At 45.4% G+C, this 27,917-nt stretch overlaps 1 protein-coding gene across 7 annotated transcripts in view; it reads right to left on the bottom strand.

Moving 5' to 3' along the window:
• The window catches only part of DNM1L (dynamin 1 like), an 817,883-nt gene that overhangs the window by 224,025 nt on the left and 565,941 nt on the right, over positions 1–27,917 (bottom strand). For all 7 annotated transcript variants that reach the window (XM_030213773.1, XM_030213768.1, XM_030213772.1 and 4 more), the window contains one exon: positions 16,628–16,717. In XM_030213773.1, coding sequence (XP_030069633.1) covers positions 16,628–16,717 — 90 coding nt within the window. The remainder of the gene's footprint in view (positions 1–16,627; positions 16,718–27,917) is intronic.

Genomic DNA, 27,917 nt, shown 5'->3' with positions numbered 1-27,917 from the left:
AGGAGAAATTGTCAGAGATGCACACATCAAGGCCAGCTGGCAGGGGAAGAGATGCCACTGGCATAGTTAGAAGTATCCAGGAGAGACTCTTTAAAGGGAGCTGGAGAATCTGGCTGCCTACCTCAGGAAAGAGTCTCTCCAGCAGAAACTACTCTGGTGAAATATAGGCACATACTGGAGGACAAACTGAAAGATGCTAGGAGAAAGAGGGAGGAACTGGCTAGCTGGCTCAGCGGTTCCACAAAGGAATGAACCCTAGCTGTAGAGAAGCAGCTTAAGGAAGCCCTGGTGGGACGGAAGGAGGCAGACTGTGAGGGGAAGACCTTGCCAATACCAAGGAGGGTGACTTATTCGACACCCCAGAGCTGTGAAAGGATTTTATAAAATAATATAATGCCGCCACTGAGAGGGTGGTGAAGAGCACCACAGAATTCTCAAGGAGTGGCTGCCCACTCTGTTTTGTGGTTCAGTTTTACCCTGCACCTAGGAACCAGGGTGCAACGTACACAGGACAAAGGTGAGGAGTCCAAGTCTAGGGACTATGGAAGTAATTCCTGGCTGGAGGAATGTGAAGTCTCCAGAGCATGAAAAGAGGTACTGGAGAAGGAAGGCAAGGATACGGAATGGGAACCCATCCGCCAGCCCTAGAGGAGATATTGAATACAGTCCCCATGTCAGGGGAATGGTAACATCAGAGGCAAAAGTCAGTTGACTCACAAAGGCTTTTTCTTTGTGAACATGGACAGTACCTTGAGTAAGAGAGGCCCAGCATGCGGTAAGATCAGTCGAAGGAGGAAGCCTAAAGCTTTCTCCTTCGACTCATGGGTAGAGTGCCATGGACATGGAAGATGTCAAGATGGGGACACCTCAAAGGGAAGCAGTGCAGTCCAAGAGGATCCTGGAGGCTTACATTCTTCTTCCTATTCCCAGTTGTGGATGTGCCAAGGTATCAGGGAATCCCACAATCAAGCACAGTCGCTCATTAGAACGCTGTTGTGAGGTCATTGGAAAGCCCGGAGTAGAGATTGCTACGGGGATAGGGACCCAGGGTAAATCCAAGGTAGCAGGAAAACATCTGGCGCATTTACCGTGGGTGTGGGAGAAAATTTTTACCGCCCTGTGGGAGCGCTAAAAAGCTTTGCCCCCACAGTGAAAAAAAAAAATAAACAACATGGTTATTGCTCCTGCGGGTGTGGCATCCCTGTTTTATTTCCTCCCTCCCCACCCCCTACAGTAGCTACCTTATGCAGTTGACAGCGATCTCCACAGGCCTGCTCCAGGGCGTTCCTTTGCCAGATCCTGCCTTCTGATTCAACTTCCTGTTTAGCAAAAACAGGAAGACAAAGTGCCAGACAAGCAAGGAGGGAGGTACTGGAGAGGTGGGAGGGGGTCTGATGGAGAGGCGGGAGGGGGTATGCTGGACCCGCAGGGAGGGAGAGGGCTGCTGGACACACGGGGGAGGGAATTGGAGGGAAGTGAGAGAGGCGCTGGACCCATGGGGGGGAAGGGCGACAGCTGCTGGACCCTTGGGTGGGGGGCAGCTGGGCTTGCAGGGGGGAGAAGAGAAGGGGGAAGGGAAAGAGATGCAGAACCAAGGTGATGAAGGAAGAGGGAGTGAAATACTGAACACATAGAAGAGGGAGGGATGGATGGATTGTGTGGTGGAGAAAGAGAGGGGAGAAGCTGGACACAAGGAGATACACAGAAACAGAGAGGAGATAATGGGCATGGGTAGGAGAACAGTAATAGGAACAGGAACACAAAGGGGAGATGCTGCATGCAGATGGTATATGGACATAGAGGGAAGACGCTAGACTTAGGAGGGAACAGGAACAAAGACGAAGATGCTGGACTTGGAGAGGGACATAGAGTGGTGATGATGAACATGGGGTGATGGACACAGAGGAGAAGCTGGACAGGGAAGTTTAGGGGACCAGAGAAGGGAGATGCTGAACATTGGGAAAGATAGTGACACAGAAATGGATGGTGAGTATGTAGAAAGAAGAAATGTTAAATGAGCTGATGACCCTGGCGAGTGAGTTGAGGAGACAGAGAGAAACAGAAACCAGAGCCTGGGACCAACATGATTTGAAAAATAAAATGACCAGACAACAAAAGGTAGAAAAAAATAATTTTATTTTGTATTTTGTGATTAGAATATGTCAGATTTGAAATGTGTATCCTGCCAGAGCTGGTGTTAAACATGGCTGGGGCCCAGGGCAGAAATCAGGGAGGGGAACCTACCAGGCCATGCCTTCTTCAGCTTCCAGTAGGCTTAGGCCTCTCTTTGGCCAGGAGGCAGTTGCCCTTGTTGCACTCCCCTAACACCATCCGTAGCATGTGTCACCTTTATCTTTTGCACAGTATGGAAGGAAATGCATCTCCTTTTATTTCTATGGTGTTGTACTACATGCAAGGTGTGACTTCTTGAGATTTTGGTATAATTTATGTTTATAATTTTTGATCAGTTATTATTGTAGTTGGAATTTGTGTTCTGTGTGTGTAACAGAAGTATTCTGTTAGCATGAATTTACTATGTAGCATTCTTTTTTTTAATTGATATTTATTTTAACATTACAAGATTAACTTGCAAACTGCAATACAGAGAAAATCAATATATATAAGAAAATATCCATCACAAATTATTTGTATGCTCTCTTTCTTAGACCACTAATAAATGAAAAAGAAAAGAAAGGGGAGGAGTATTAGAGAGGAGGAGATCATTAGTTATAAAGAGAAATGTAAAAAGAAAAATGTCTAGCCTGAATATTCCATCTTATTCAAATTCTTAATCAGTTATCAATCAAACTTAGTCTATTTGGTTATTCTTTTCATTTCCAAAAAAGTTCGAAGTTGTTCTGGTACAAAAAATACATATTTGCTACCCAAGTATCTTATAAGGCATTTACACGGGTAAGCCAATAGAAATGTTGCTCCGAGTGCCTTAGTCTCTTCTCTGAAAGCTAGAATTTTTTTCCTTCTATCTTGTGTTATCTTTGTAACGTCTGGATATATCCATATTCTAGAACCGCAGAAAACCTTTGTCGATTTCTTAAAATACAGCTTTAATACTGCATTTAAGTCTTGCTCAAATACAAATGATGCAATTAAAGTTCGTAGTATTTTAACTTCTGATATTGATTGTTCTAGTAAAGAAGTGATATCATGAACTCCTAAATCAGGAACATTTTCTAAAGGCAAACATTCCACAGTCTTGATTCCCGCTCCAGGTTGCGGTATTTGAGGAAGGTAATAGACTTTATTTAATGGAGGAATAGCCTCGGGAGGGAATCGAAGAATCTCTGTTAAGTATTTTTTTTAAAGAAGTCTGTCGCATTCATTCCTTCCGACATCGGAAAATTCAACAGTCTCAAATTTAAAATTTTCTATTTGTTCTATTTTACGTGATGTCAAACATTTATCCTTAACAAAAAGTTCAGTAGTAGTTCTTATATTTGAAACCTCTGATTGCAATCGAGAAATTTGGTTGTGATTCTTGTTTTACATTGTCAATAGATAAAGTTAAAGCTTCAACTTTACTTAAAAGAAGAGAAGTATCTCGGGCAGTTTTTGTAACTATTATAGATAACTAGTAAAAAAGGCCCGTTTCTGTTAGAAATGAAATGGGCGCTAGCAAGGTATTATTGATTAGTTGTTTTTTGTTTACCAAATATTTATTATTAAATTATTGTATTGAGATGGAGTATTTATTTATTTATTGCATTTGTATCCCATATTTTCCCACCTTTTTGCGGGCTCAGTGTGGCTTACAATACGATATGAAAGATGGAAATACAATTTGTTACAACTTGGTTATGGATTACATTGTGAAGAGTTATGCGAGACAATCAAAGTGTTGCTAAGGAATATAAACACTGGAACAGAACCTTGAAACATTGGAAGGAGACAGCGGGAAGCTAAAAGGGCATTATGTATGGTATACATATTTCTGTGAGTAAAGGTATGAGTGAGGTGAGATTACGGGGGATGAAAGTTCAGAAGTGGATGTATTGATGCATTAGTGAACAGTGAGTGTGGACTTTATGTGTTTTGGTTCTTTCTGTAAATTTTTTCAAAAAGATGGGTCTTCAATAATTTGCGGAAGGAGGTTTGCTCGTAGATCGTTCTCAGGTTGCGCGGCAGTGTGTTCCAGAACTGCGTCCCCACGTGAAAAAAGGTTGACGCGTGTAGCGTCTTGTATTTTAGGCCCTTGCAATTAGGGAAGTGGAGGTTGAGGAAAGTTCGGGATGATCTTTTGGCGTTTCTGGGTGGTAAGTCTATTAACTCAGACATGTAGGCTGGAGCTTCGCTGTGAATGATTTTGTGGATTAATGTGCAAACTTTAAAAGTAATGCGTTCCTTGAGTGGAAACCAGTGTAGCTTCTCTCGTAAGGGTTTTGCACTTTCATATTTTGGTTTTCCGAAGATGAGTCTGGCTGCTGTATTCTGGGCTGTTTGAAGTTTCCTCAGTATTTGCTCTTTGCAACCTGCGTATAGTGAGTTGCAGTAATCCAGATGGCTTAATACGAGGGATTGCACAAGGCAGCGAAAGACGGATCTTGGGAAGAATGGTCTTATTCTTTTCAGTTTCCACATGCAGTAGAACATCTTTTTGGTTGTATTGTTTGCATGAGTTTCGAGTGTTAAGTGGCGGTCGATAGTGACTCCAAGGATTTTTAGCGTTTCCATATCATCATGCTGATCAATCCATAGACTGGTGGGTTGTGTCCATCTAGCAGGTGGAGATAGAGAGCAATCCTTTTGCCTCCCTATATGTGGTCATGTGCTGCCGGAAACTCCTCTGTATGTTCTCTATCTCAGCAGGTGGTGGTCACACACAGCAGCAGCTCTGGCTAGGTCTCCAAGCCTAATCTTTAGGTTTTGTTGAGTACCTGGGGTTGAGGGCTCTTCTTGAGCAAGTGCAAACCTGGTGGTGCCAGGTCCCTCCTTTTCTACCCCTCCCGCTGGCTCCGTTAACAAAAAAAAAAATTTTGGACGTCCTTTAAGGGCGTTTATTGCAGCTGCTCACTGGGACACCAGTTCGTTACAGCTTGGAGCGAGAAGCAGGTAATTTTTACCTTTCTGTAGCGGGCAGGGGGTTCCCCGATCGGTCTCCACGTGGCCTATGGCGTTGGAGGGCGAGGGCACGAAGAATCGCTCCCCGGACCGCATATGCGCTTCTAGCGGGGATGCGGGGGTCTTAAAGCCTGATTCGCCCATTTTGGGCGTCAGTTTGGAGGCCGGTCAGTGTCCCGGTTCTTCCTCTGGTGCGGCGGTTTTTCCCGCCATAATCGCCCATCCCCCGCTGCTCGCCCCCACCATTTTGGCCGGCCACTCTGCTCGGACGGCTTCTTCTTTCTCCCCTGCTCTTGCGAGCGCCGGTTGAGGGTGCGTCTAGGGCTGTGGCCCAGGCTGCAGAAGTGCACAGTCTGGGGGGTTTCTCCCCCGAGTTCATTTTGCTGCTGCATCAGGCCTTCCTTATGCAAAATGCTGCCCCTGCTCCCTTGTCCGATAAAGGGGTTGAGGCCTCCGGAAGCAAACGCCCTTGGGTGGATTTCCAGGCCCTAGAGGATTCTGTCTCCTCTGATGTAGATGAGGGCAGCGTATCTGAGTTCTCCCAACGGTCCTTTGGGGATTCCTTGGAGGAGACTGATTCCCGCTCGGATGGAGCAGATGACCCCTCTGCAGCACGGATTTTTCGCTCAGAGGATTTGCCCAACCTGTTAGTGCAGGCCATGAGCATTTTGAAGATTTCCTCTCCGGAGGACGTCTCTCCCTCAGCTTCTGTTGGCTCCGCCATTATGCTGGGGACGAAGCGCCCGCCTAGAACCTTCCACGTGCATGATGCCATGCACACCTTGATTTCGGCTCAATGGGATGTTCCGGAAGCGAGCCTCAAAGTGGCTAGGGCTATGTCCCGCCTCTATCCTCTGCCTGAGGGTGAACGGGAGGCCTTTCTTTGGCCTACCGTGGATTCTTTAATCACTGCGGTGACTAAGAAAACGGCATTGCCGGTGGAAGGTGGCACGGCCCTGAAGGACGCCCAAGACAGAAGACTGGAGGCGGCTTTAAGGTCGTACTTTGAGGCGGCTGTCTTAAGTTTGCAGGCCTCAGTTTGCGGCTCCTATGTGGCCAGGGCGTGCCTGACGATTGTGCAGCAGGCTTCCCCCTCGGATACTTTCTTGAGGGCTGATTGGCCAGCCCTGGAATCGGGCTTGGCCTATTTGGCAGACTTGCTGTATGATGTCTTGAGAGCCTCGGCTAAAGGTATGGCTCAGACAGTCTCTGCGCGGCGTCGGCTTTGGCCTGCTGACCACGCCTCTAAGTCTCGCCTGGCTAAGTTGCCTTTTAAAGGCAAGATGCTCTTTGGGGTCGAGCTGGACAAAATTGTGACCGATCTCGGCACGTCTAAAGGCAAGAGGTTACCAGAGGTCAGGGCTCGGGCTAGTGGTGCCCGCCCCGGTTCCTCCAAAGGGCGGTTTCAGGAAGCCCGTCGGTATCGCCCGGGCAAGTCGGGCTCCTCTGCCCCCTCTTCCTTCAAGAGGAACTTCTCCCCTAAGCAGCATTCATTTCGCAGAGACCGCCGTCCCGGAGGTGCGTCCTCCGGTCCTCCCCCAGGGTCTCGTACCCAATGACGGGGTCCTGGTCCATGGCCCAGAGCAGATTGGAGGACGCCTGTCCTCGTTTCTGGGCGAGTGGACCAGGGTAACTTCAGACGCTTGGGTGCTGGAAGTCATCAGAGAAGGCTACAAGCTAGAGTTCTGCCGACTCTTAAGAGACGGGTTTGTACACTCTCCCTGAAAGTCTCCGGTCAAAGCTGTGGCAGTGCAGCAGACTTTGGACAATCTGATCCGCCTGGGTGCGGTCGTTCCGGTGCCAGAAGATCAGCTTGGCAAGGGACGTTACTCCATTTACTTTGTGGTTCCAAAGAAAGGAGGTTCTATACGGCCTATCCTCGACCTCAAAGGGGTCAATCGGGCCTTAACAGTTTGGCACTTCAGAATGGAGACTCTCCGCTCTGTTATAGCAGCAGTGAAGGCAGGGGAGTACCTGGCATCCTTGGACATCAAGGAAGCTTACTTGCATATTTCCATCTGGCCTCCTCATCAACGCTTTCTGCGTTTTGCAGTCCTGGGCTGACACTTCCAGTTCAGAGCCCTCCCGTTTGGGTTGGCTACTGCTCCGCGGACCTTCTCCAAAGTAATGGTGGTCATCGCGGCCTTCCTACGAAAGGAAGGAGTACAAGTCCATCCTTATCTGGACGACTGGTTGATCCGAGCCCCCTCTTATGCAGAGTGCGGCAAAGCTGTGGACCGGGTGATTGCTCTTTTGAGCTCCCTGGGGTGGATCATCAACTGGGAGAAAAGCCAGCTGCGCCCGACTCAGTCTCTGGAGTATCTGGGAGTTCGATTCGACACCCAAGTGGGCAGAGTGTTCCTGCCAGACAATCGGATTGTCAAGCTTCAGGCTCAGGTGGACCAGTTCCTAGCAGCCTCTCCTCTTCGGGCTTGGGACTATGTGCAGCTGTTGGGCTCTATGACGGCCAAGATGGAAGTAGTGCCCTGGGCCAGGGCTCATATGAGACCACTACAACACTCTCTGCTGCAGTGTTGGACTCCAGTGTCGGAGGATTATGCTATGCGCCTTCCCTTTGACCCAGCGGTGCGCAAGGCGCTGAGCTGGTGGCTGAGGACAGACAAGTTGTCTGCAGGAATGCCTCGTGACCCCGGAGTGGACTGTCGTCACGACGGACGCCTCTTTGACGGGCTGGGGAGCCCACTGCTTGGGAAGGACAGCGCAGGGGCTCTGGTCTCCTGCAGAGGCAAAGTGGTCTATCAACCTCCTGGAACTCAGAGCCATTCGGATGGCGCTTTTGGAGTTTCTCCCGGTACTAGCGTTAAAGCCAGTACGGGTCCTGTCGGGCAATGCCACGGCTGTGGCCTATGTCAATCGCCAGGGAGGTACCAAGAGCGCCCCTCTAGCCAAGGAGGCCATGAATCTATGCCAGTGGGCAGAAGCGAACCTGGAACAGCTGTCGGCGGCCCACATTGCGGGAGTCATGAATGTCAAGGCGGACTTTCTCAGTCGCCATACCTTGGATCCCGGAGAGTGGCAGTTATCGGCTCAGGCGTTCTTGGACATCACGAAGCGCTGGGGCCAGCCGAGCCTAGATCTGATGGCGTCATCGGCCAATTGCCAAGTGCTGCGCTTTTTCAGCAGAGGACGGGACCCTCGATCTCTGGGAGTAGATGCTCTTCTCCAACAGTGGCCGACACAGGAGCTTCTCTATGTGTTCCCGCCCTGGCCCATGTTGGGCAGGGTACTAGACCGGGTGGCAAAGCATCCGGGCCGGATAATCCTGGTGGGTCCGGACTGGCCCAGACGTCCCTGGTATGCGGACTTGATCAGGCTCTCAGTGGACGACCCTCTGCGGCTGCCAGTGGAGCAGGGCCTGTTGCATCAGGGTCCCGTGGTGATGGAGAATCCCTCCCCCTTTGGTCTTACGGCCTGGCTATTGAGCGGCAGGGTCTGAGGAAGAAGGGCTTCTCAGACAAGGTCATCGCCACTATGCTGAGAGCGAGGAAGCGCTCTACTTCTACTGCTTACGCCAGGGTTTGGCGTACCTTTACAGTGTGGTGTGAGGCAGGCTCACTTTCTCCCTTCACTGCTCCAATTTCTTCAGTGTTGGCGTTCCTGCAAGAAGGTCTGGAGAAAGGCCTGTCGCTCAGTTCCCTTAAAGTCCAGGTAGCGGCTCTGGCTTGTTTCAGGGGCCGCCTGAAGGGTGCTTCCCTGGCTTCGCAGCCAGATGTGGTGCGTTTTCTCAAGGGAGTTAATCACCTGCGCCCTCCTCTGCACTCAGTGGTGCCTGCGTGGAATCTCAATCTGGTGCTAAGAGCCTTGCAGAAGCCGCCTTTTGAACCCTTGTCGAGGGCATCTCTGAAAGACCTGATGTTGAAAGCAGTCTTTTTGGTGGCTATCACTTCAGCCAGAAGAGTTTCCGAGTTCCAGGCGCTATCATGTCAAGAGCCTTTTCTGCAGTTCACTGAGGCAGGAGTGTCTATTCACACAATGCCTTCCTTCCTGCCCAAGATTGTTTCTCACTTCCATGTGAATCAGCAGCTCTGTCTCCCATCCTTTCGTAGGGAGGACTACCCAGAGGAGTACTCTGCTCTCAAATATCTAGATGTGAGACGAGTCATCATCAGATACTTGGAAGTGACCAATGATTTCCGGAAGTTGGATCATCTGTTTGTCCTGTTTGCAGGTCCTCGTAAGGGTCTGCAGCCTGCTAAGCCTACAGTGGCAAGATGGGTCAAGGAAGCCATTGCAGCGGCTTATGTGGCCGTGGGGAAGGTGCCGCCTATCCAGCTGAAGGCTCACTCTACTAGAGCTCAGGCGGCCTCGATGGCAGAGGCCGAGTCCGTCTCCTTGGAAGAGATTTGCAAGGCGGCAACTTGGGCATCGGCCCATACCTTCTCCAGGCATTACCGCTTGACTGTGGCTGCTCGGGCGGAGGCCCGGTTTGGAGCTTCAGTGTTGCGGTCAGGGATTTCAATGTCCCCGTCCTGGGTGAGTACTGCTTCTGTACATCCCACCAGTCTATGGATTGATCAGCATGATGATATGGAAGGTAAAATTATGTATCATACCTGATAATTTTCTTTCCATTAATCATAGCTGATCAATCCATAGCCCCTCCCAGATATCTGTACTGTTTATATTCTGGTTGTATTTCAGGTTCAAGTTTAGTCTTCAGTTCCTATTCAGGAGGACTTCGTGTTACAGTTTTTTCAATTGGATTCTTCAAGAGTTGAGACGAGTTTGTGTTACAGTGAGCTGCTGCATTCCTCTCCCCTCCGTTTTACGGGGCTGGATTGAGACCTAAATTCTGCCGGCGCTCCCTCCCGTTTCGTGCAGCTGTAGGGCAGCTTTGTACCCCTCCCGCTTCGGCGGTGTTGGGGTCAGTCAGTTCCTCCCGCGGTTGCAGGATAAGCCAGATCCCCCCGCATCGGCGGGTGTGGTATCCCTCCCCCGCTCCGCGGGGATGAGCTGGACGGATTCCCCTCCCCCACTTGTGTGGGGATGAGCTGGGTTAATTCCCCTCCCCCGTTTCGGCGGTGGTGAGCTGGGCAGAGTGTCCCTTTGTGGGTGTAATTCTCTAAGTGCTGAGTCCTGCGGATGGAGCTTTGATATCGACATACTGAGGAGTTTCCGGCAGCACATGACCACATATAGGGAGGCAAAAGGATTGCTCTCTATCTCCACCTGCTGGTAGATGGACACAACCCACCAGTCTATGGATCGATCAGCTATGATTAATGGAAAGAAAATTATCAGGTATGATACATAATTTTACCTTCTGAGATTGGAAGGTTTAATTTTGGTGTGTTTATAGCGGTAAATTCGTTTGTGTTGTATTGGGAGGTGAGTATCAGGCATTGAGTTTTTTCTGCATTTAATTTCAGACGAAATGCATCTGCCCCTGTGTTCATGATGTGTAGAGACTGATTGATTTCGTTGTAGATTTCTTTGATGTCTTGTTTGAAAGGGATGTATATTGTTACATCATCGGCGTATATATATGGGTTGAGGTTATGGTTTGATAGGAGTTTTGCCAAAGGGATCATCATTAGGTTGAAAATGGTTGGTGAGAGGGGTGATCCTTGTGGTACTCCACATTCAGGTGTCCATGCATTAGATGTGGTTGAATTTGATGTAACTTGATACGAACGCTGGGTTAGAAACCCCTTGAATCAGTTCAGGACATTTCCTCCAATGCCAAAATATTCAAGTATACAGTGGGGGAAATAAGTATTTGATCCCTTGCTGATTTTGTAAGTTTGCCCACTGACAAAGACATGAGCAGCCCATAATTGAAGGGTAGGTTATTGGTAACAGTGAGAGATAGCACATCACAAATTAAATCCGGAAAATCACATTGTGGAAAGTATATGAATTTATTTGCATTCTGCAGAGGGAAATAAGTATTTGATCCCCCACCAACCAGTAAGAGATCTGGCCCCTACAGACCAGGTAGATGCTCCAAATCAACTCGTTACCTGCATGACAGACAGCTGTCGGCAATGGTCACCTGTATGAAAGACACCTGTCCACAGACTCAGTGAATCAGTCAGACTCTAACCTCTACAAAATGGCCAAGAGCAAGGAGCTGTCTAAGGATGTCAGGGACAAGATCATACACCTGCACAAGGCTGGAATGGGCTACAAAACCATCAGTAAGACGCTGGGCGAGAAGGAGACAACTGTTGGTGCCATAGTAAGAAAATGGAAGAAGTACAAAATGACTGTCAATCGACAAAGATCTGGGGCTCCACGCAAAATCTCACCTCGTGGGGTATCCTTGATCATGAGGAAGGTTAGAAATCAGCCTACAACTACAAGGGGGGAACTTGTCAATGATCTCAAGGCAGCTGGGACCACTGTCACCACGAAAACCATTGGTAACACATTACGACATAACGGATTGCAATCCTGCAGTGCCCGCAAGGTCCCCCTGCTCCGGAAGGCACATGTGACGGCCCGTCTGAAGTTTGCCAGTGAACACCTGGATGATGCCGAGAGTGATTGGGAGAAGGTGCTGTGGTCAGATGAGACAAAAATTGAGCTCTTTGGCATGAACTCAACTCGCCGTGTTTGGAGGAAGAGAAATGCTGCCTATGACCCAAAGAACACCGTCCCCACTGTCAAGCATGGAGGTGGAAATGTTATGTTTTGGGGGTGTTTCTCTGCTAAGGGCACAGGACTACTTCACCGCATCAATGGGAGAATGGATGGGGCCATGTACCGTACAATTCTGAGTGACAACCTCCTTCCCTCCGCCAGGGCCTTAAAAATGGGTCGTGACTGGGTCTTCCAGCACGACAATGACCCAAAACATACAGCCAAGGCAACAAAGGAGTGGCTCAGGAAGAAGCACATTAGGGTCATGGAGTGGCCTAGCCAGTCACCAGACCTTAATCCCATTGAAAACTTATGGAGGGAGCTGAAGCTGCGAGTTGCCAAGCGACAGCCCAGAACTCTTAATGATTTAGAGATGATCTGCAAAGAGGAGTGGACCAAAATTTCTCCTGACATGTGTGCAAACCTCATCATCAACTACAGAAGACGTCTGACCGCTGTGCTTGCCAACAAGGGTTTTGCCACCAAGTATTAGGTCTTGTTTGCCAGAGGGATTAAATACTTATTTCCCTCTGCAGAATGCAAATAAATTCATATACTTTCCACAATGTGATTTTCCGGATTTAATTTGTGATGTGCTATCTCTCACTGTTACCAATAACCTACCCTTCAATTATGGGCTGCTCATGTCTTTGTCAGTGGGCAAACTTACAAAATCAGCAAGGGATCAAATACTTATTTCCCCCACTGTATGTAATAGGATTCCGTGGTCAACCATATTGAAGGCACTTGACATGTCAAATTGTAGGAGGAGTATATTGTTTCCAGTTGCTATTTGTTTAAATTTAGTCATAAGGGTGACTAGTACCGTTTCTGTGCTATGATTTGATCGGAATCCTGATTGGGCATCATGCAGTATTGAGTGTTTGTTTAGATAGTTTGTGAGTTGTTTCGTTACTATTCCTTCAGTTATTTTGGTTATTAGTGGTATGGATGCTACTGGCCTGTAATTGGTTATTTCGCTCGTGCTTTTCTTTGTATCTTTAGGAACTGGGGTGAGTAAGATTTTTCCTTTTTCTTTTGGGAAAAGTCCGTTTTGTAGCATGAAGTTTACGTGGTTCGTTAGGTCTATTATGAATTGTTGAGGAGCAGATTTCATGAGGTTATTTGGGCAAATGTCTAGTTTGCAGTGGGATTTGGCAAATCTTTTAAGTGTTTCAGAGATGAGGTCTTCTGATAGTAGTTCGAATTCGGAAGGGTGTATAATGAGGAAGGAGGAGGCCCTATGTTGGACATTCATTGAGACAGAGTGTTTGTGTGTGTGAGAGTGTGTGTAAGACAGAGAGACAGACTGTGTGAGTCCGAGAGTGAGTGTGTGTGAGAGTGATTCAGAGGGATTGAAAGAGTGTTTCTGTGTGTGTGTGTGATAGTGATTGTGTGAGAGAGAGATACAGTGTGTGTGTGTGTGTGTGTGTGTGTAACTGATTTCCATGACTCCCTCCTTCCCTTGCTCTAATTCCGTCTGTGGTGTGTGAATGTGTGTGCTGGACCACAGGGGCGGTCATAGAGACAGTGTTTGTGTGTGTAAGACAGAGAGACAGACAGACTGTGTGACAGACTCCCTGAGCCCATTCGCCAGGCCTCCTCCCTGCCCATCTTCAAATCCTTACTCAAATCCCACCTCTTCAATGTCGCCTTCGGCACCTAACCACCATACCTCTATTCAGGAAATCTACAATGCCCCAACTTGACATCTCGTCCTTTAGATTGTAAGCTCCTTTGAGCAGGGACTGTCCTTATTTGCTAACCTGTACAGCGTTGCGTAACCCTAGTAGCGCTCTAGAAATGTTAAGTAGTAGTAGTAGTCCGAAAGTGAGTGTTTGTGAAGAAAAGAGATTGCATTTCATTCCTGAAATACCTCAGTCATTAAAAAAAAGAACGGACAATACTCCTTTCAACTAATTAAATCTTTGATAGCGTATGGTAAAAGGCAAGAAAGTTTTTAAAAATGTTGTCTTGTGCACTGCGGGTTAAGTGCAAAAGCAGTGCTGAAAGTGCTGTACCATGCCCACAACTTCCCAAGAAAGCAGAACCACAGCAAAGAGAAGTGCGAACTGGAAAACTAAAAAGCCAACCAAACCCTCAGTTTAAGGGCTGGGCACATGGAATTCTGAACTTCACAAACAACCACCACTCAGCACTGTGCCATGACTTTTAACATGAAAAATACACAGTGAATGTAAAACAAATCTGTGTTTTCTCTCCCGCCTCCCCCTGCCTGGGTCGTGGTTTACTCGTCCCCCTGCCTGGGTCGCAGTTTTGGGTGGTGCGTCCGTGCTGGATACGGTGGGTGAGTGGCATAGCTCTGCCCTCGACGTCATCACGTTTGACGTCTGGGCGGGGCAGACACTCATGGATGAAAAGCAGTCTCTGCCGCCTCACTTTAGAACGTTGGGAAAGTGAGGATTCATTAGAACGTTGGAGGTGCATTTTATATAGAGAGATTCTTGTATCGCTCCCCAAATAGTTTCTAAAGTTGGCACCAAGGGAGTTTGATGCTCCACGGTCACTTCATCTGCGGCCTGGGGTAGAATAGTGCCGCTCAAGGCTTTGACGATACCGACTTCCGATTCGACTAGGCCTTCCTCTAAACCCCTCAGGTTCCCCGCAGGACATGGTGGTGGATTAAGATCGAGAGGAGATAGCGATGTTTCAATCCCCAGTAGTGCCGACACTCCTCCGTCGGCTCTAACAGCAGGGCTCAACAAACCGGCTTCTGATGGAAGACTTGTTGTGTATTGATGGAGAGTTTGTTGGATCGGGGATGAGGTTCTGGTCAGCGGCATGACCTTTTACCGTCCTTTTCTCTTAGTATGCGGCATTGAATCAAAAAAGAATAGTTTAAACAAGAAACAGAGCTCCACAAGCTTCCTCCAAGCGAGTCACAGCAGTCAGGCAGCCATCTTGACTCCTCCCCTTCTCCTACCTCTATGTAGCATTCTATAGTAATTTGGCTTGTTCAGTTCTCCCGATAGTGGAGAGGATATTTGTGAGGGGGGAGAGAAGATGGGTTTTGTTGATCCTTGTACTGTATTGTTTGTGATTTATAAAACAACAGTTGTACAGAATATTTATACTTTAATAAAATGATTAAAATATAAAATCATAACTGTTCGAGGTTTTGCAGATGGGATCAGACAGAGCTCGCAGGGACAGGGACAGAGCTCATGGGGATGGGGACATTCTCTGCTCTGGAGGAAAGAGTATCAGCCTATTGCGGAGGAGAAAAGCTCAAATGATGAAGACTGATCTAGTGTTAGAATACAGAAGGCAGGCACCTGCGTTGGAGGAAATGCTGTCTTCTAGAGATAACCGGTTCTGAGATGAAGATCGCTGGTGCCTGCTTGATAGGAGGATTGCGGAGAAACCTATGGATGGAGTTCCAGTCCAGTAGTTTTCTACTGGCCGGAATATCCCTATAATGGGGATTTGGACAGTTTGTGACCATTGGTGTGACGGGGTCAAATGGTTGCTGTGTTTACCTTGCCCTGTGTGACTGCAGAAGACATGGCGTGGCTGGGATGACTCTGTGGTTGTGGTCCTGGGGCAGTTTTAGGGATTCTTAGTGGTTGTGGAAGTTCTGGGTACTGGGTTTGAGTGATAGCTCTCAACTGTTAGGCAAGGTGGCCAAGGTAGTGGCAAGCACTCAACCTGGTATGGTTCAACTGAGAGGGAGGGTATATGAGGGAGGGAGTGGTATAGAGCAGGTGTCCCAAGAACTCTACTTCACTAAGGTTACAGGTTAGCCACCTTACAGCAGGTGGCGCTAAACCTGCCGTGTCAAAGGCCAAGTCAGAGGGGCGGGGCTCTGCTGGACTCAGGCCAGGAGGTGGTTAAATGCCCTGAAGAGAGGGAGAGAGGAGGCCCCAATACAGAGGTCTTCAGGAGAGAGAGGGAGAGGTCCCAAGACCAGAGATCTCCTGGAGGGAGGCTCCAAGAGAAGGAAACCTCCCTAAAGTGTGGCTGGGCTGCAATACCTGTGAAGGAGTCTCCCAGGGAAGTGGAGAGTGGCCTTAGCTTAGAGGTTTGCACTGCAAAATGTAAAAGTGTCTTTATTTGTCTGTGAAGATCCAGGGTCTGAGAGTCCTAGTTGGAGCCAGGCTGGAACTTATGAGTAACTGGAACTGTTAAGAGAGAAGGGAATAACAGTGATTGTTGCCAAAGAGAAATTAAGCCTGTGAGAACAGACTGTCTTGTTTTAATTATATTCCACCAATAAAGTTTGCTTTTGACTTTATACTGAACTCTGATTGTGAAGTTTCCATGCCTGTCCATCAATAATGTTATCACATCCAAGCTATCGGGAAAAATATCTAAAGCTAATGTGTATCATAACCAAAATAGAAGTCAACATCTGAAATCCATAGATGTTGATTCAATAATATAGGGTGGAACAGAATCAAGCTGACAGTAAGATTTAATATATTTCTTATATAATGCATTGAACCAACACCAATTAAGATTTTTGCTATCTCCATGTTTCTTTCTTCAGACCCTCCTCTCCTAGGTGATCGACCTGGTTGGTTGAGGGCCACCATGATTCAACCGTTCCTCAACACTCTTCAGCCAGCAGGAACAGCTGCTGGCTTAATTCCCCAGAGCTTCAGTATCGCTCTGATATGCCTGAGCCCTGTTGGACAGAATACTTGAATATTCAAGAGTCTCTTGCCCCAGAACACCACAGCTGAATTTGGCTGCAACACTTAATAACCAGAAGCTCTAACAGTAGAAAAATCTTTCAAGTGTAAATATTAAACAAAGAAATTGCAATTACTTTCTCTAATTGTATTCATAAAATGTGCAAAACCTAGGCAGAGTTTCAAATGCCATTTGCCACATTTGCCATTCTGAACCGTGAAAAAAAAGCTCAATAGAAAAATCAAGGAAAGCCAAGACATTAAGAGAACAGCTCTGTAAAAAGACTTACCATGTCATTTGTCACAGGTAACCTTTTCCTTAAGAGACAGGTCACTACTTCAACTATTGCATCATGCAGTTTGGGAAACCTCAGCAATTCCTGGATCACAGAGTAGGAAAAAAATAGAACCAAAGAAGAAAAAACAAATGATTCAAGGTTAAAGATTGCATACTGATCAAATTCAGGTATAATTTTTCATACTAGCCTAATGGTTAGAGCAATGGGCTGAGAACCAGGGAAGTCAAGATTCAAATCCCATTGACACACCTTGTTATCTTGGGCAAACTTACTTAACTCTCCATTGTCTCAGGTACAAACTTTGATTGCAAGCCCTATACCTATAGGGACAGAAATATCTACTTTATCTGAAAACGAAGCAGGTATTCTCCGAGGACAGCAGGCTGATTGCTCTCATTCAGGGCCGGTCCCAGGGTCTCTGGCGCCCCCCAGCAGACTATGAGTTGCCACCCCCCCCCCCAATCTCCTTTCTCTCTTCTCCCACCCTGCCCCTGTCCAGCGATTCTCCTTCGCCCCATCCCCCGCTGCCCCTGGTACTTTAAATCTTTAAATTTACCTCAGATCCAGCAGCCACATCATTTGAAATCCCTGCCCTGTCTTTAGCCTTCCTTCCCTCGTGAGTTCGTTCCCTCAGTCCCGCCCTTGAGGAAATGACGTCAGAAGGAGGGACTGCGGAAGTGAAGTGACCTGAGGAAAGGGGTGATATGAGTACATCGGTTCTGGCGGAATATAAGACGTGCAGCAGAGTTCTGAACAGATTGAAGGGGGGATAGATGGCTAAGTGGGAGGCCGGTGAGGAGTAAGTTGAAGTAGTCAAGGCGAGAGGTAATGAGAGCGTGGACGAGAGTTCGGGTGGTGTGTTCAGAGAGGAAAGGGCGAATTTTGCTGATGTTAAAGAGGAAGAAGCGACAGGTCTTGGCTATCTGCTAGATATGCGCAGAGAAGGAGAGGGAGGAGTCAAAGATGACTCCGAGGTTGCGGGCAGATGAGACGGGGAGGATGAGGGTGTTATCAACTGAGATAGAAAGTGGAGGAAGAGGAGAAGTGGGTTTTGGTGGAAAGACGATGAGCTCGGTCTTGGACATGTTCAGTTTCAGGTGGTATAATTTAAGGTAGAGGTCCTCAAATCCAGTTCTTGAGGTACACAACTCAGCCTGATTTTCAGGATTTGCACAATAAATATGTATGAGATGTATTTGCATTCACTGCTTCCACTGGACTTGAGGACCCTTGATTCACTATCCAACTCACTGTTAATGTAACATTCGCCCATGATGCAGGTGATGTGCACACCAAAACATGTTGGGTTGTCTTTACAACCATTGTTGAAGTCTGGAAATATGAACCATAAAACACCTTTTATTTTGATTACCTTTTAATAAAACTTCAATTGAGCATTTTTTGTGCTGCCAGACTGCTCTTTTTATTTCCCTGAATTGATTTTGCAGTTTGGGATTGCCTCTCTTTTCTTGTGGCTTACTGTACATAGGTCATGTATGATCTGCTTCTATAAATTTATTGAAGTCCTTTTTGAAACTAGTTATATTAATTTCTTCCAGATTGTCCTGTGGCAACAAATTCCCTAGCATAAGTTTATTTTATTGTAAAGCTTCCATCTGCTGTAATGACAACATGTGCCTCCTATTTTTTATATTATGAGATACTGATGGTCATTTTAGAAGCCCTAATCGTGATTTTGACATTTATATCCTGGCTTTGTAAAACCAGCATTTAAATATATACACTGCATACACATATAAATGCTGATTTTATAAAGACAGGATATACACATCCAAATTGTAGCTCCATGCATGAGGCAATGGGGTGTGTTTTGGGCAGGACTAAGACAGGGCTCAAATATACATGTGCATTCCCCATTTTAGAAGGGGAATGCACCCTTATGTCCACTAATCTCAAAGCCAGGATTTACAGATACTTGTTTTGTGCAGCGCTCTACTGAAGGGATTAGAGGAGGTTACCAGAATTTTTTTTTGCAACCCCCCCCCCCCCCAGGGATACTGGCAAATACGCAGCGCTGAACACATTATATGTAGGTACGTTTTCTGTCCCTAGAGGGCTCACAATCTAAGTTTTTATACCTGGGGCAATGGAGGGTTAAGTGACTTGCCCAAGGTCACAAGGAGCTGCACTGGGAACTGAACCCAGGTTGCCAGGCTCAAAGCCCACTGCACTAACCATTAGGCTACTCCTCCCAAATATCTTGGCTCTATGACAGCTTGGGGAAACAGACATGCAGGTCACTAAAATGGCAGCACAAACACATGTACAATACTGCTCAAAAAATTGTGATCATCACTTTTCTTACTAAGAAGTTCAAAGTTAACATTAGGAGAAAATATTCTAGAATCTATTATAAATATTGCAGACAACCAATTAAATTTTCTTTTTTATCAGTGTTATTTTTTTTAGTCCTTGGTTGGGCTTCCTTGAGCTTTAACACAGTAATGCTAACTGACAGGAGATAAAGACCCATACTGTCCATCCAACAAGGTGGCCAGAGCAGCGCCCACCACTCAGTGTGGCCCTAGTCAACCATGTTTAAATGCTGGTTGTCAAGACTCCACCATGCCAACCATACAGGCAGCCAAACATGATGGAGTCTTGATTATAACCATATATCATCCCCAAGTATTGCTGCTGTCTTCTCCTCCCCCTGAACTGAGCATGTGACAATAAAGTGACCTATTTTATTTATTTATTTGTAGCATTTATACCCCGCTCTTTCCCACTCGATAGCAGGTTCAGTGCGGCTTACAAAGTATGGTACAAAGTATCACAGAGGTAAAACAAAATATGATACAAAGAGGGGCATAATCGAACGGAAACGCCTATCTCCATGGGCGTTTATCTCCGAGAACGGGTCCGTGAAAGGGCGGCCCGAACTGTATTTTCGAAAAAATGGACGTTTTTGAGCTGGGCGTTTGTTTTTTTTTAGCGAAACTAAAAATCCCAGCTCAAAAACGTCCTAATCCGAGCCATTTGGTCGTGGGAGGGGCCAGGATTGGTAGTACACTCGCCCCACTGATATGCCAGGACACCAACTGGGCACCCTAGGTCAGTGCAGTGGACTTCAGAAAAAGCTCCCACATGCATAGCTCCCTTACCACGGGTGCTGAGCTCCCAACCCCCAACCCCCCTCCCCTAAAACCCACTACCCATAAATGTACAACACTACCATAGCTCTTAGGGGTGAAGGGGGCACCTACATGTGGGTACAGTGGGTTTTGGAGGCCTCCCATTTACCAGCACAAGTGTTACAGGTGGGGGGGGGATGGGCCTGGCTCCACCTGGCTGAAGTTTACTGCGGTACCCACTAAAAGTGCTCCATGGACCTGCATACACGCAGGCCTCTAGGACTTGTTACTGCTGTATAACATTGGCACACCAGTTTACACCTGAAGACTAATCTCTCCAAAAACGTCCTTTATTGGAATAAGCACGCTTACTCACAGTTAACTGCAGATCAGAGGTTGTGCCCCACCACTGGCAACGAGTCTCCCTGGTAGTGAGATTAGCAGGTCAGAGCTGGCAGAATGCTGTACAATGCCCTCTTTCAGCCACATTCAAGGTAAGAACTAAGTTCTCTAACGTGGCTAACACATGGAAGGGATCTAAAACTGGCTTACAAAAATGGCCACTACCTCATGGACTACCGGAAACAAAACTGGACACACTCTGACCCAGTAGGCAGGGGGAAAAGCACCATGGGAGAAGAGCCTACCAACTACCAACATCGTGAGACTGTAACACAAGCTAATGAAATCACGGAGCCCAATACCCTACACCCACCACAATGCAATGCTGATGTGACCCTGTAGTGTACCCGAGAGCCACATCTGACCCAGGGAAAGGCTGTGAGAGGATCGAACATATTCTGCTGTCATGGAGGTGGGTACGGAATTTGAGGCTGGCATAGAGGCTGGAAAAAAAGTTTTTAAAGTGGGTTTTTTTTGGTGGGAGGGGGTTAGTGACCACTAGGGGAGTCAGGGGAGGTCATCCTCGATTCCCTCCAGTGGTCATCTGGGCAGTTGGGGCACTTTTTTGGGACTTGTTCGTGAAAAAAAAGGGTCCAAAAAAAGTGATCCAAAATCGCGGTAAAAACGCCTTTTTTTTCCCGATTATCAGCTAAAGATGCCCATCTCTCTTCGGCTGATAACCACGCCCCAGTCCCGCCTCCGACACGCCCCCGTCAGCTTTACCCGTTTCCGCGACGGATTGAAGTTGGAAACGCCCAAAATCGGCTTTCGATTATACCGATTTGGGCGCCTTTGCGAGAAAAACGTCCATCTCCCGATTTGGGTCGAAATATAGGCGTTTTTCTCTTTCGATTATAAGCTGGAAAGTATCACAGAGATAATATGGTACAAAGTATCACAGAGATAACACAGTAATATAGTGTAGGACAATAGGAAGAGATGTGGGGGACAGGATTGGATTGGAATTTTGGTAGAGTTAGTGGTAGAATTTTGGTAGAGTTAGTGGCATGGAGTTGCAGAAGCTTCACCGGTCTTTTGCCATTTGCAAGAAACAGACTGTAGAAGTTTGTCTGGCATCGGCCTCAGTTCCCAATACTCTTTCGAAACACTTCAACAGCCATGCTGTGTTTCCATCCTCATCTTATTTGGGTATCCCCTGTGTTTATCCTACTGCTACTGGAAGGGCGTTCCAGGCATCTACGGCCCTCTCTGTGAAAAAGTATTTCCTGAGGCTACTTCTCAGTCTACATCCTTGCAACCTCCATTTGTGTCCTCTAGTTCTACCACCCCTATTGTCTCTGGAAAAGGTTTGTTTGAATATTAATACCTTTCAAATACTTAAATGTCTGTTTTATATCACTCCTTTCTCTCCTTTCCTCTAACATATACATATTCAAGTCCTCCAGTCTCTTCTCATATGTCTTAAGGCACAAACTCTGTGCCATTTTTGAATCTTCCTTTGAACCACCTCAATATTTTATGTCCTTGAAGAGATATGGCCTCCAAAACTGGACACAATACTCTATGTGGGGCCTCACCAACGACTTGTACAGGGGCCTCAATACCTCCTTTGTTCTGCTCCTCAATATGCAGCCTACCATTCTTCTGGCAACAGCTACCACCTTGTCACATTGTTTTGTCATCTTGAGAGCTGGCCAGTGAGAGAGTAAGTGGGCTATCTAATCTGGGGCAGCACGGACCCCAAAGTACAAGCTGGACCAGAGTCAAGTATTCCGTAAAAGGACTTGTTACGTTTGATGTGCATTCAGCTTTTTAGCTGGTTTCTTCATTCCTAATAATAACAATCAAATGACCCCTGACGTAGGCACTTTGCGCAGAAACATCCCATGTTGGGTCAATAGTACAAGATTGATATACAAGACACATGTTTTGCGATTAAAGGATTTGTCCTGCCTGCTTTTCAGTCTCTCACCCCCTAGCACTTACTGCTCTTTTGGATTTCTACACCCTTTTGATTATGCCCCTCCACGGGTTCTATATGCATTATGAACCAGTTTAGATTTAGATACAGAATTGTACATTAAAATACATCGTGTTTATTTAAATAAGACCTATAATTTTTTATACTTTTCATATTTTACAGTTGATACTTCATATAAGAAATTTTAACAAATACATATACATATGCTTCATAAGTAGTTTTCATACATAGTTTCTCGAGCTTTACAACAGAATATACATCATAACTATTCTTAATCAACTTTATTCTAATATTTGAGCTCATTTTAAAATAGATATTATATTTCTGATAGAATTAATCAATCCTAAAAAATTTTGAGTTTCATTTATGTCTCTTTGCAAAGAATGTTTACATCTTTAAAATAAGTTGGATAATTACAAAATATTTCATACTTTTTATTTTACACATTTTTTTTACTATTGAAGACTCCTTATTACTTAGTACTTGATGGTGACATGGAGGGGCATAATTGAACAAAAACTTCTATCTCCATGGGCGTTTATCTCCGAGAACGGGTCCGTGAAGGGGCGGACCGAACCGTATTTTCGAAAAAAATAGACGTCCATGTTTTATTCAACAATTTGTGAGCTGGGCGTTTTTGTTTTTCAGTGATAATGGAAAATGAAAGCGCCCAGCTCAAAAACGAATAAATCCAAGGCATCTGTTCGTGGGAGGGGCCAGGATTCATAGTGCATATGCCAGGTCACCAACCGGGCACCCTAGAGGGCACTTTTACAAAAAAAAAAAAAAAGGTAAAAGAGCTCCCAGGTGCATAGCACCCTTCCCTTGGGTGTTGAGCCCCCCAAATCCCCCTCAAAACCCACCGCCCACAAGTCTACACCATTACTATAGCCCTAAGGGGTGAAGGGGGGCACCTACATGTGGGTACAGTGGGTTTGGGGGGCGGTGTGGAGGGCTCCCATTTACCAGCACAAGTGTAACAGGTGGGGGGGGATGGGCCTGGGTCTACCTGCCTGACGTCCACTGCACCCCCTAATAACTGCTCCAGTGACCTGCATACTGCTGCCAGGGAGGTGGGTATGACATTTGAGGGTGAACATAAAAAGTTGTGAAACGGCATATTTTTGTGGTGGGAGGGGGTTTGTGACCACTGGGGGAGTCAGGGGAGGTCATCCCCGACTCCCTCCAGTGGTCATCTGGTCATTTAGGGCACTTTTTGGGGCCCTATTCGTGGAAAAACAGGGTCCAAGAAAAGTGCCCTAAATTCTCGCTAAAAACGCATATTTTTTTCCATTATCGGCGAAAGGCGCCTATCTCTGATCAGCCGATAACCACGCCCCAGTTCCGCCTTCACCACGCCTTTGACACGCCCCCATCAACTTTGTCTGCATCCGCGACGGAGTGCAGTTGAAAACGTCCAAATTCGGCTTTCGATTATACCGCTTTATTCGTTTTTGTGAGATAAACGTCTATCTCCCGATTTGGGTCGCAATATAGGCTTTTTTCTTTTTCAGTTATAAGCTGGATAGCTATATAATCACTGTCCTAATATCTAATATGAAATTTAACATTATATTATTTCATCATCTAATGATCTGACCCAATATTCATTATTCAACCAGATCACTATACTCAAATAACATATTGTTTATTTTTTCTTATTTATTTCTCCTAAAATATAGGGATATTCTTTTTCACTTTATATATTTCATACTAGTTTATACACATTATAAAAGAGATCCATTTCATAAATATAGTTTTTCATTCAATAACATTTTGGTTATTCCTTGTTCGAGAAAATCATTTTAGTTTTTTATTATTTTTTGTTTTGAAAATGTTTAAAGGATATAACCATTTTCCTTATACATATTATCCGTCGTTATCCACTCACCTATTCAATTAATGTTGTTTTCAAATGTCTGATTGTTTCTAATTCTGCAACACTCTACAATAGATTATTTCCGTAATTCAAACGTATTTTCCTTTTAATTGAAACAAATATTTGGCTAATCTTCAAACGCTTAATTACCCATAATGTGTTCATTCATTATATCTATCCCCACCAGCGATTATCTTCTGGTTGATTTAACAAATTAGTAAAACATTTCCGGTCTTAATTTATTATTTTTTGAAATCCGGATATGACATCACAAATTTCAGTTTCTTTTTGGCGGCAACATATTTAAAGAGGATTTCCAATATCAGTTCTGTTTAATTCCTTAGATGCGAGACGCTAATCAGAGCTTCTCCAGTTTATGCTGCTTTGAGTATAATTTTAGCGCTACAAGATCTCAGAAGAGGTAAGAGTTGAAGCGTCGATCACTTAAGCACCTGTAATCTATCATTTTACCTTCCATACCTACTATTTCTAAAAACGCCCTATTATGGCACAATATATATACTTTTATATTATCGTTTAATATAAAAATAGTTCAAGAAAGCAAACTGTTCCTACATTTTATATTGTAGACCAATGTTCATAACTTTATCATTTCTTTTGCAACTACATTGATATTGCGACAAATTGACCGCACATTCAAACAAAGGTAACAGAATGCAATTCTCTTATATCCAGATAACCGGAAAGTCATTTATATAGACGCTTTGATATAGTTTATCCATAAGATTTTCTACATATGAATAAGTCATGAATTACCATCTTCTCAATTACTTACTTGACAAACCTTCGTTATTTGAAACATCAGAAATATATATAGTTTTATTTTCCATCAGAAATTATATATACCACACTAAAAAAAAATATTTGTTATAACTTTAAATATGTTATAATTCCTTTCAGATATAAAATTATCAGATATTAAATAGAGAAAGAGACTCTATTTGATGAGAAGGTAAAATATGTATATTTTATTATTACTTGATTGAAGTCTTTAGAGGATTTATTTTTTAAACCCAGAAAGAAGACTTCATTATCTTACTTTATTATATACTAGAGGAAAATGCCCGTTTCGGTATGAACTGAAACGGGCGCTAGCAAGGTTCCCCCCCTCCCCAAGTCTCTCGCCATGTACCCTCCGAGTTGCATGCGGTCCTCCTTCCCCTGTGTTTGTAGACAGGAGTGGACGCAAGGCAATGTAGTGCATTGCAAGCAAGGAAGGCAATCTGGTTAATCTGTGTGTCCCCTGCCCCGTGCAGCCTCCCGTCCCCCTACTATCCCCCTACCGTGCTTCTTGTTCCCCCTCCTGTCAGTGGCCCCTTTACCGTCCAAGTTGCAGGCCACCCTCCCCCCCCTCAGTGAGTGTATGTGTTTGTTTGTGTGTATGTGTGAGTGTTTAAAGCAGGGGGTGCATTCCCCTTTGCCTTCTGTGCTCCTGTTCGTCCCCCTCCCCTCACCACTCTCCTCAGCAGCCCACCCTCCCCCCAAACCCCCTTCCTCCCCCTTGCCCCCCTCCCTCTGAGTTCGAAGCCTCCCTCCTTCCTCCCTGTTCTGTGCTCGCAGTGCATGCAGCAGCATTAAGGCATTGATTGTGTGCTGTGCTGCTCCTCTTTCCTCTTTCTGTCCCCGTAGGAGCCCAGCTACAGGAAGTTGTTTTGAAGTTCGTGTTCCCGCGCTCCAGGGCCAGAGTGAGAGGAGAGATGAGTAGCTGCAGAGCACACAGGCAATGGGTGAAGGCAGTGTGTGTTTTTTTTTTTTGCTGATTACCGGCGATCCTCGAGGGGGGAGGGTAGAGATGGGAAGCGGCGACCTCGGGGGGAGGGTTTGAGAGGGGAAGCGGGAAAATTGGGGGGGGGGGGGGTGGAATTTGAAAGAGGCGACGTTGGGGGGGGGGGGGGTTGCAGAGGGGAAGGAGCGACCTCGCAGGCGGAGGGAGGGGGGAAGCGTTGAAGTGGGGGGTGGGGTGGCATCGAGAATGGAAGAGGCGACCTGGGGGGGGGGGGGTGGAGAGAAGCGGCGACCTGTTGGGCGACTGTACAGGGGAAGCGGCGGCGGCGGGTGGAGAGGGGAAGGTGCGTCCTTGGGGGGGGGGGGGGGGGGTTGGAGAGAGGAGGTGGCGTGTTACCTTACTGCTCCCTTGCCATGGCATTTGTTTGTTTCATGATCGTTGCTCCGCCGTCGATGTCAGCGTTGCTCCGTGGACATCATCACGTTCGACGCGAGGGCGTGACTGACAGAGATGGACAGCTGCTCAGTGGAGAGGCTTCACCACCATGAAGCCACGAACCCTTCACGGAAGTCGATGCAGCTTGAGTGGCTTCATTGGAACATTGGGGTCGCGAATTATGCCCGGAATTATGCCGGTGTATGAGTGAGAGTGAGTGCTGCTGACAGGGTACAACACTACAGGCCTTCACTGTTTCCCTGCCACACTGTGAGCTTCAGCGAGCTTCAGAATTGGAGGTGAGATTTTATTATATAAGATATTAATCTATATGTTCAAAAAATGTTTCTTTATTGAGATTGGATCTCTTCATGTTAAAACTTTAGTGGATCTCTTATATATTCACCATTTCAGGCATTTAATTTTTAATTTTCAAACTATATCTTTGATGTGATAGGCATATTCATGGTCATTGTCTTAATCATGTTAACCATGAGGTTTAGTTTGTCTTACATTGGACACATATATAGATCAATAAATCCTTGCGATTTTATGTTACTTTTAGCAATACTAAAATCACAATTTTTTATTTATGACTTTTTTATTCATTATGTTTTTAATCATGTACAGAAGTATCATTTTAAATATATCTACAGATATTTTATTGTTACAAATAATCACTAATTACATTAGATTTTCCAATACAACAATATCTATGTTCACTGTATCCAGTGTTATATTACTATTACTGTGTCTAGGAGAGATATTTTGTGTTACTAAATATTCATTTATCTATTCATATTGTCTACTTACTGTCGAATTTCAGCACTCAATAAATATATGTTTTGATTTGCTTTATATTGACTCCTGACGCGGGTCTTTCTGGCCGAAACACAGCTGTGTTGAGTCCTGGCCACCCTATTTTTGTATTATGTTTTTTTATATTTTTCAGTTTTTTTTAAATTCTTTATTCAAATTTTCAATTATATTCCAAAGATAAACCTTGGCAACAAAATAAAAAAAAGGAATTCCAAAGCAATATATACAGTCATTATGCTAATCCATATGACAACAAAATCAGTTCCTTTATATATAGTCCTCAAATAGAGAGGATGATTGATGTAAATCTTATATTACTACTACTACTACTACTACTACTATTTAGCATTTCTATAGCGCTACAAAGCATACGCTTATATAGAGGATTATAGATACATTTAAGAAACTTATATTAGAAAGGAAAGCGTCGAGCTATTTTATTGTTACATCTTCATAATTCAAAGTCCTAAATTAGATATCTATGGAGGTTTTGGAACCCTTGCATTTAAAAAGGCTCTTAGTTGTATAGGTTCAAAGAAATGGTATGTCTTATTTTCAAAAAATATCACACATTTACATGGGAATCTCAATTGGAATTTCGCCCCCATCTGTATTGTCTCTTGTCTCAAGAGTAAGAATTTCTTTCTCCTTTCTTGCGTGGTTCTGGATACATCAGGAAATATCTGGATTTTCTCCCCCATAAAAATTACTGATGAGATCTGTCTTAAATACTGTCTCAATAACGCCTCTTTATCCATAAGGAAAACAAAAGGTACCAATAGCTTAGATCTAAATTCAATGTCCTCCTGTGACTGTTCCAGACAGTAAAGCAGAAACATCCAGATTTTCAGAAGCTTGAATTATAGGCGCTTGGTCTTTTGCTTTTAAACCACGATTGGGCAACAAATAAAGCTTTTGTATTGGGGGGAGATTATATTCAGGATATTTAAAAACTTCCTTAA

Source organism: Microcaecilia unicolor, chromosome 9, assembly GCF_901765095.1.
Source record: "Microcaecilia unicolor chromosome 9, aMicUni1.1, whole genome shotgun sequence".
Classification (NCBI taxonomy): Eukaryota; Metazoa; Chordata; class Amphibia; order Gymnophiona; family Siphonopidae; genus Microcaecilia; species Microcaecilia unicolor.
This window is presented reverse-complemented; position numbering and strand designations above follow the sequence as displayed.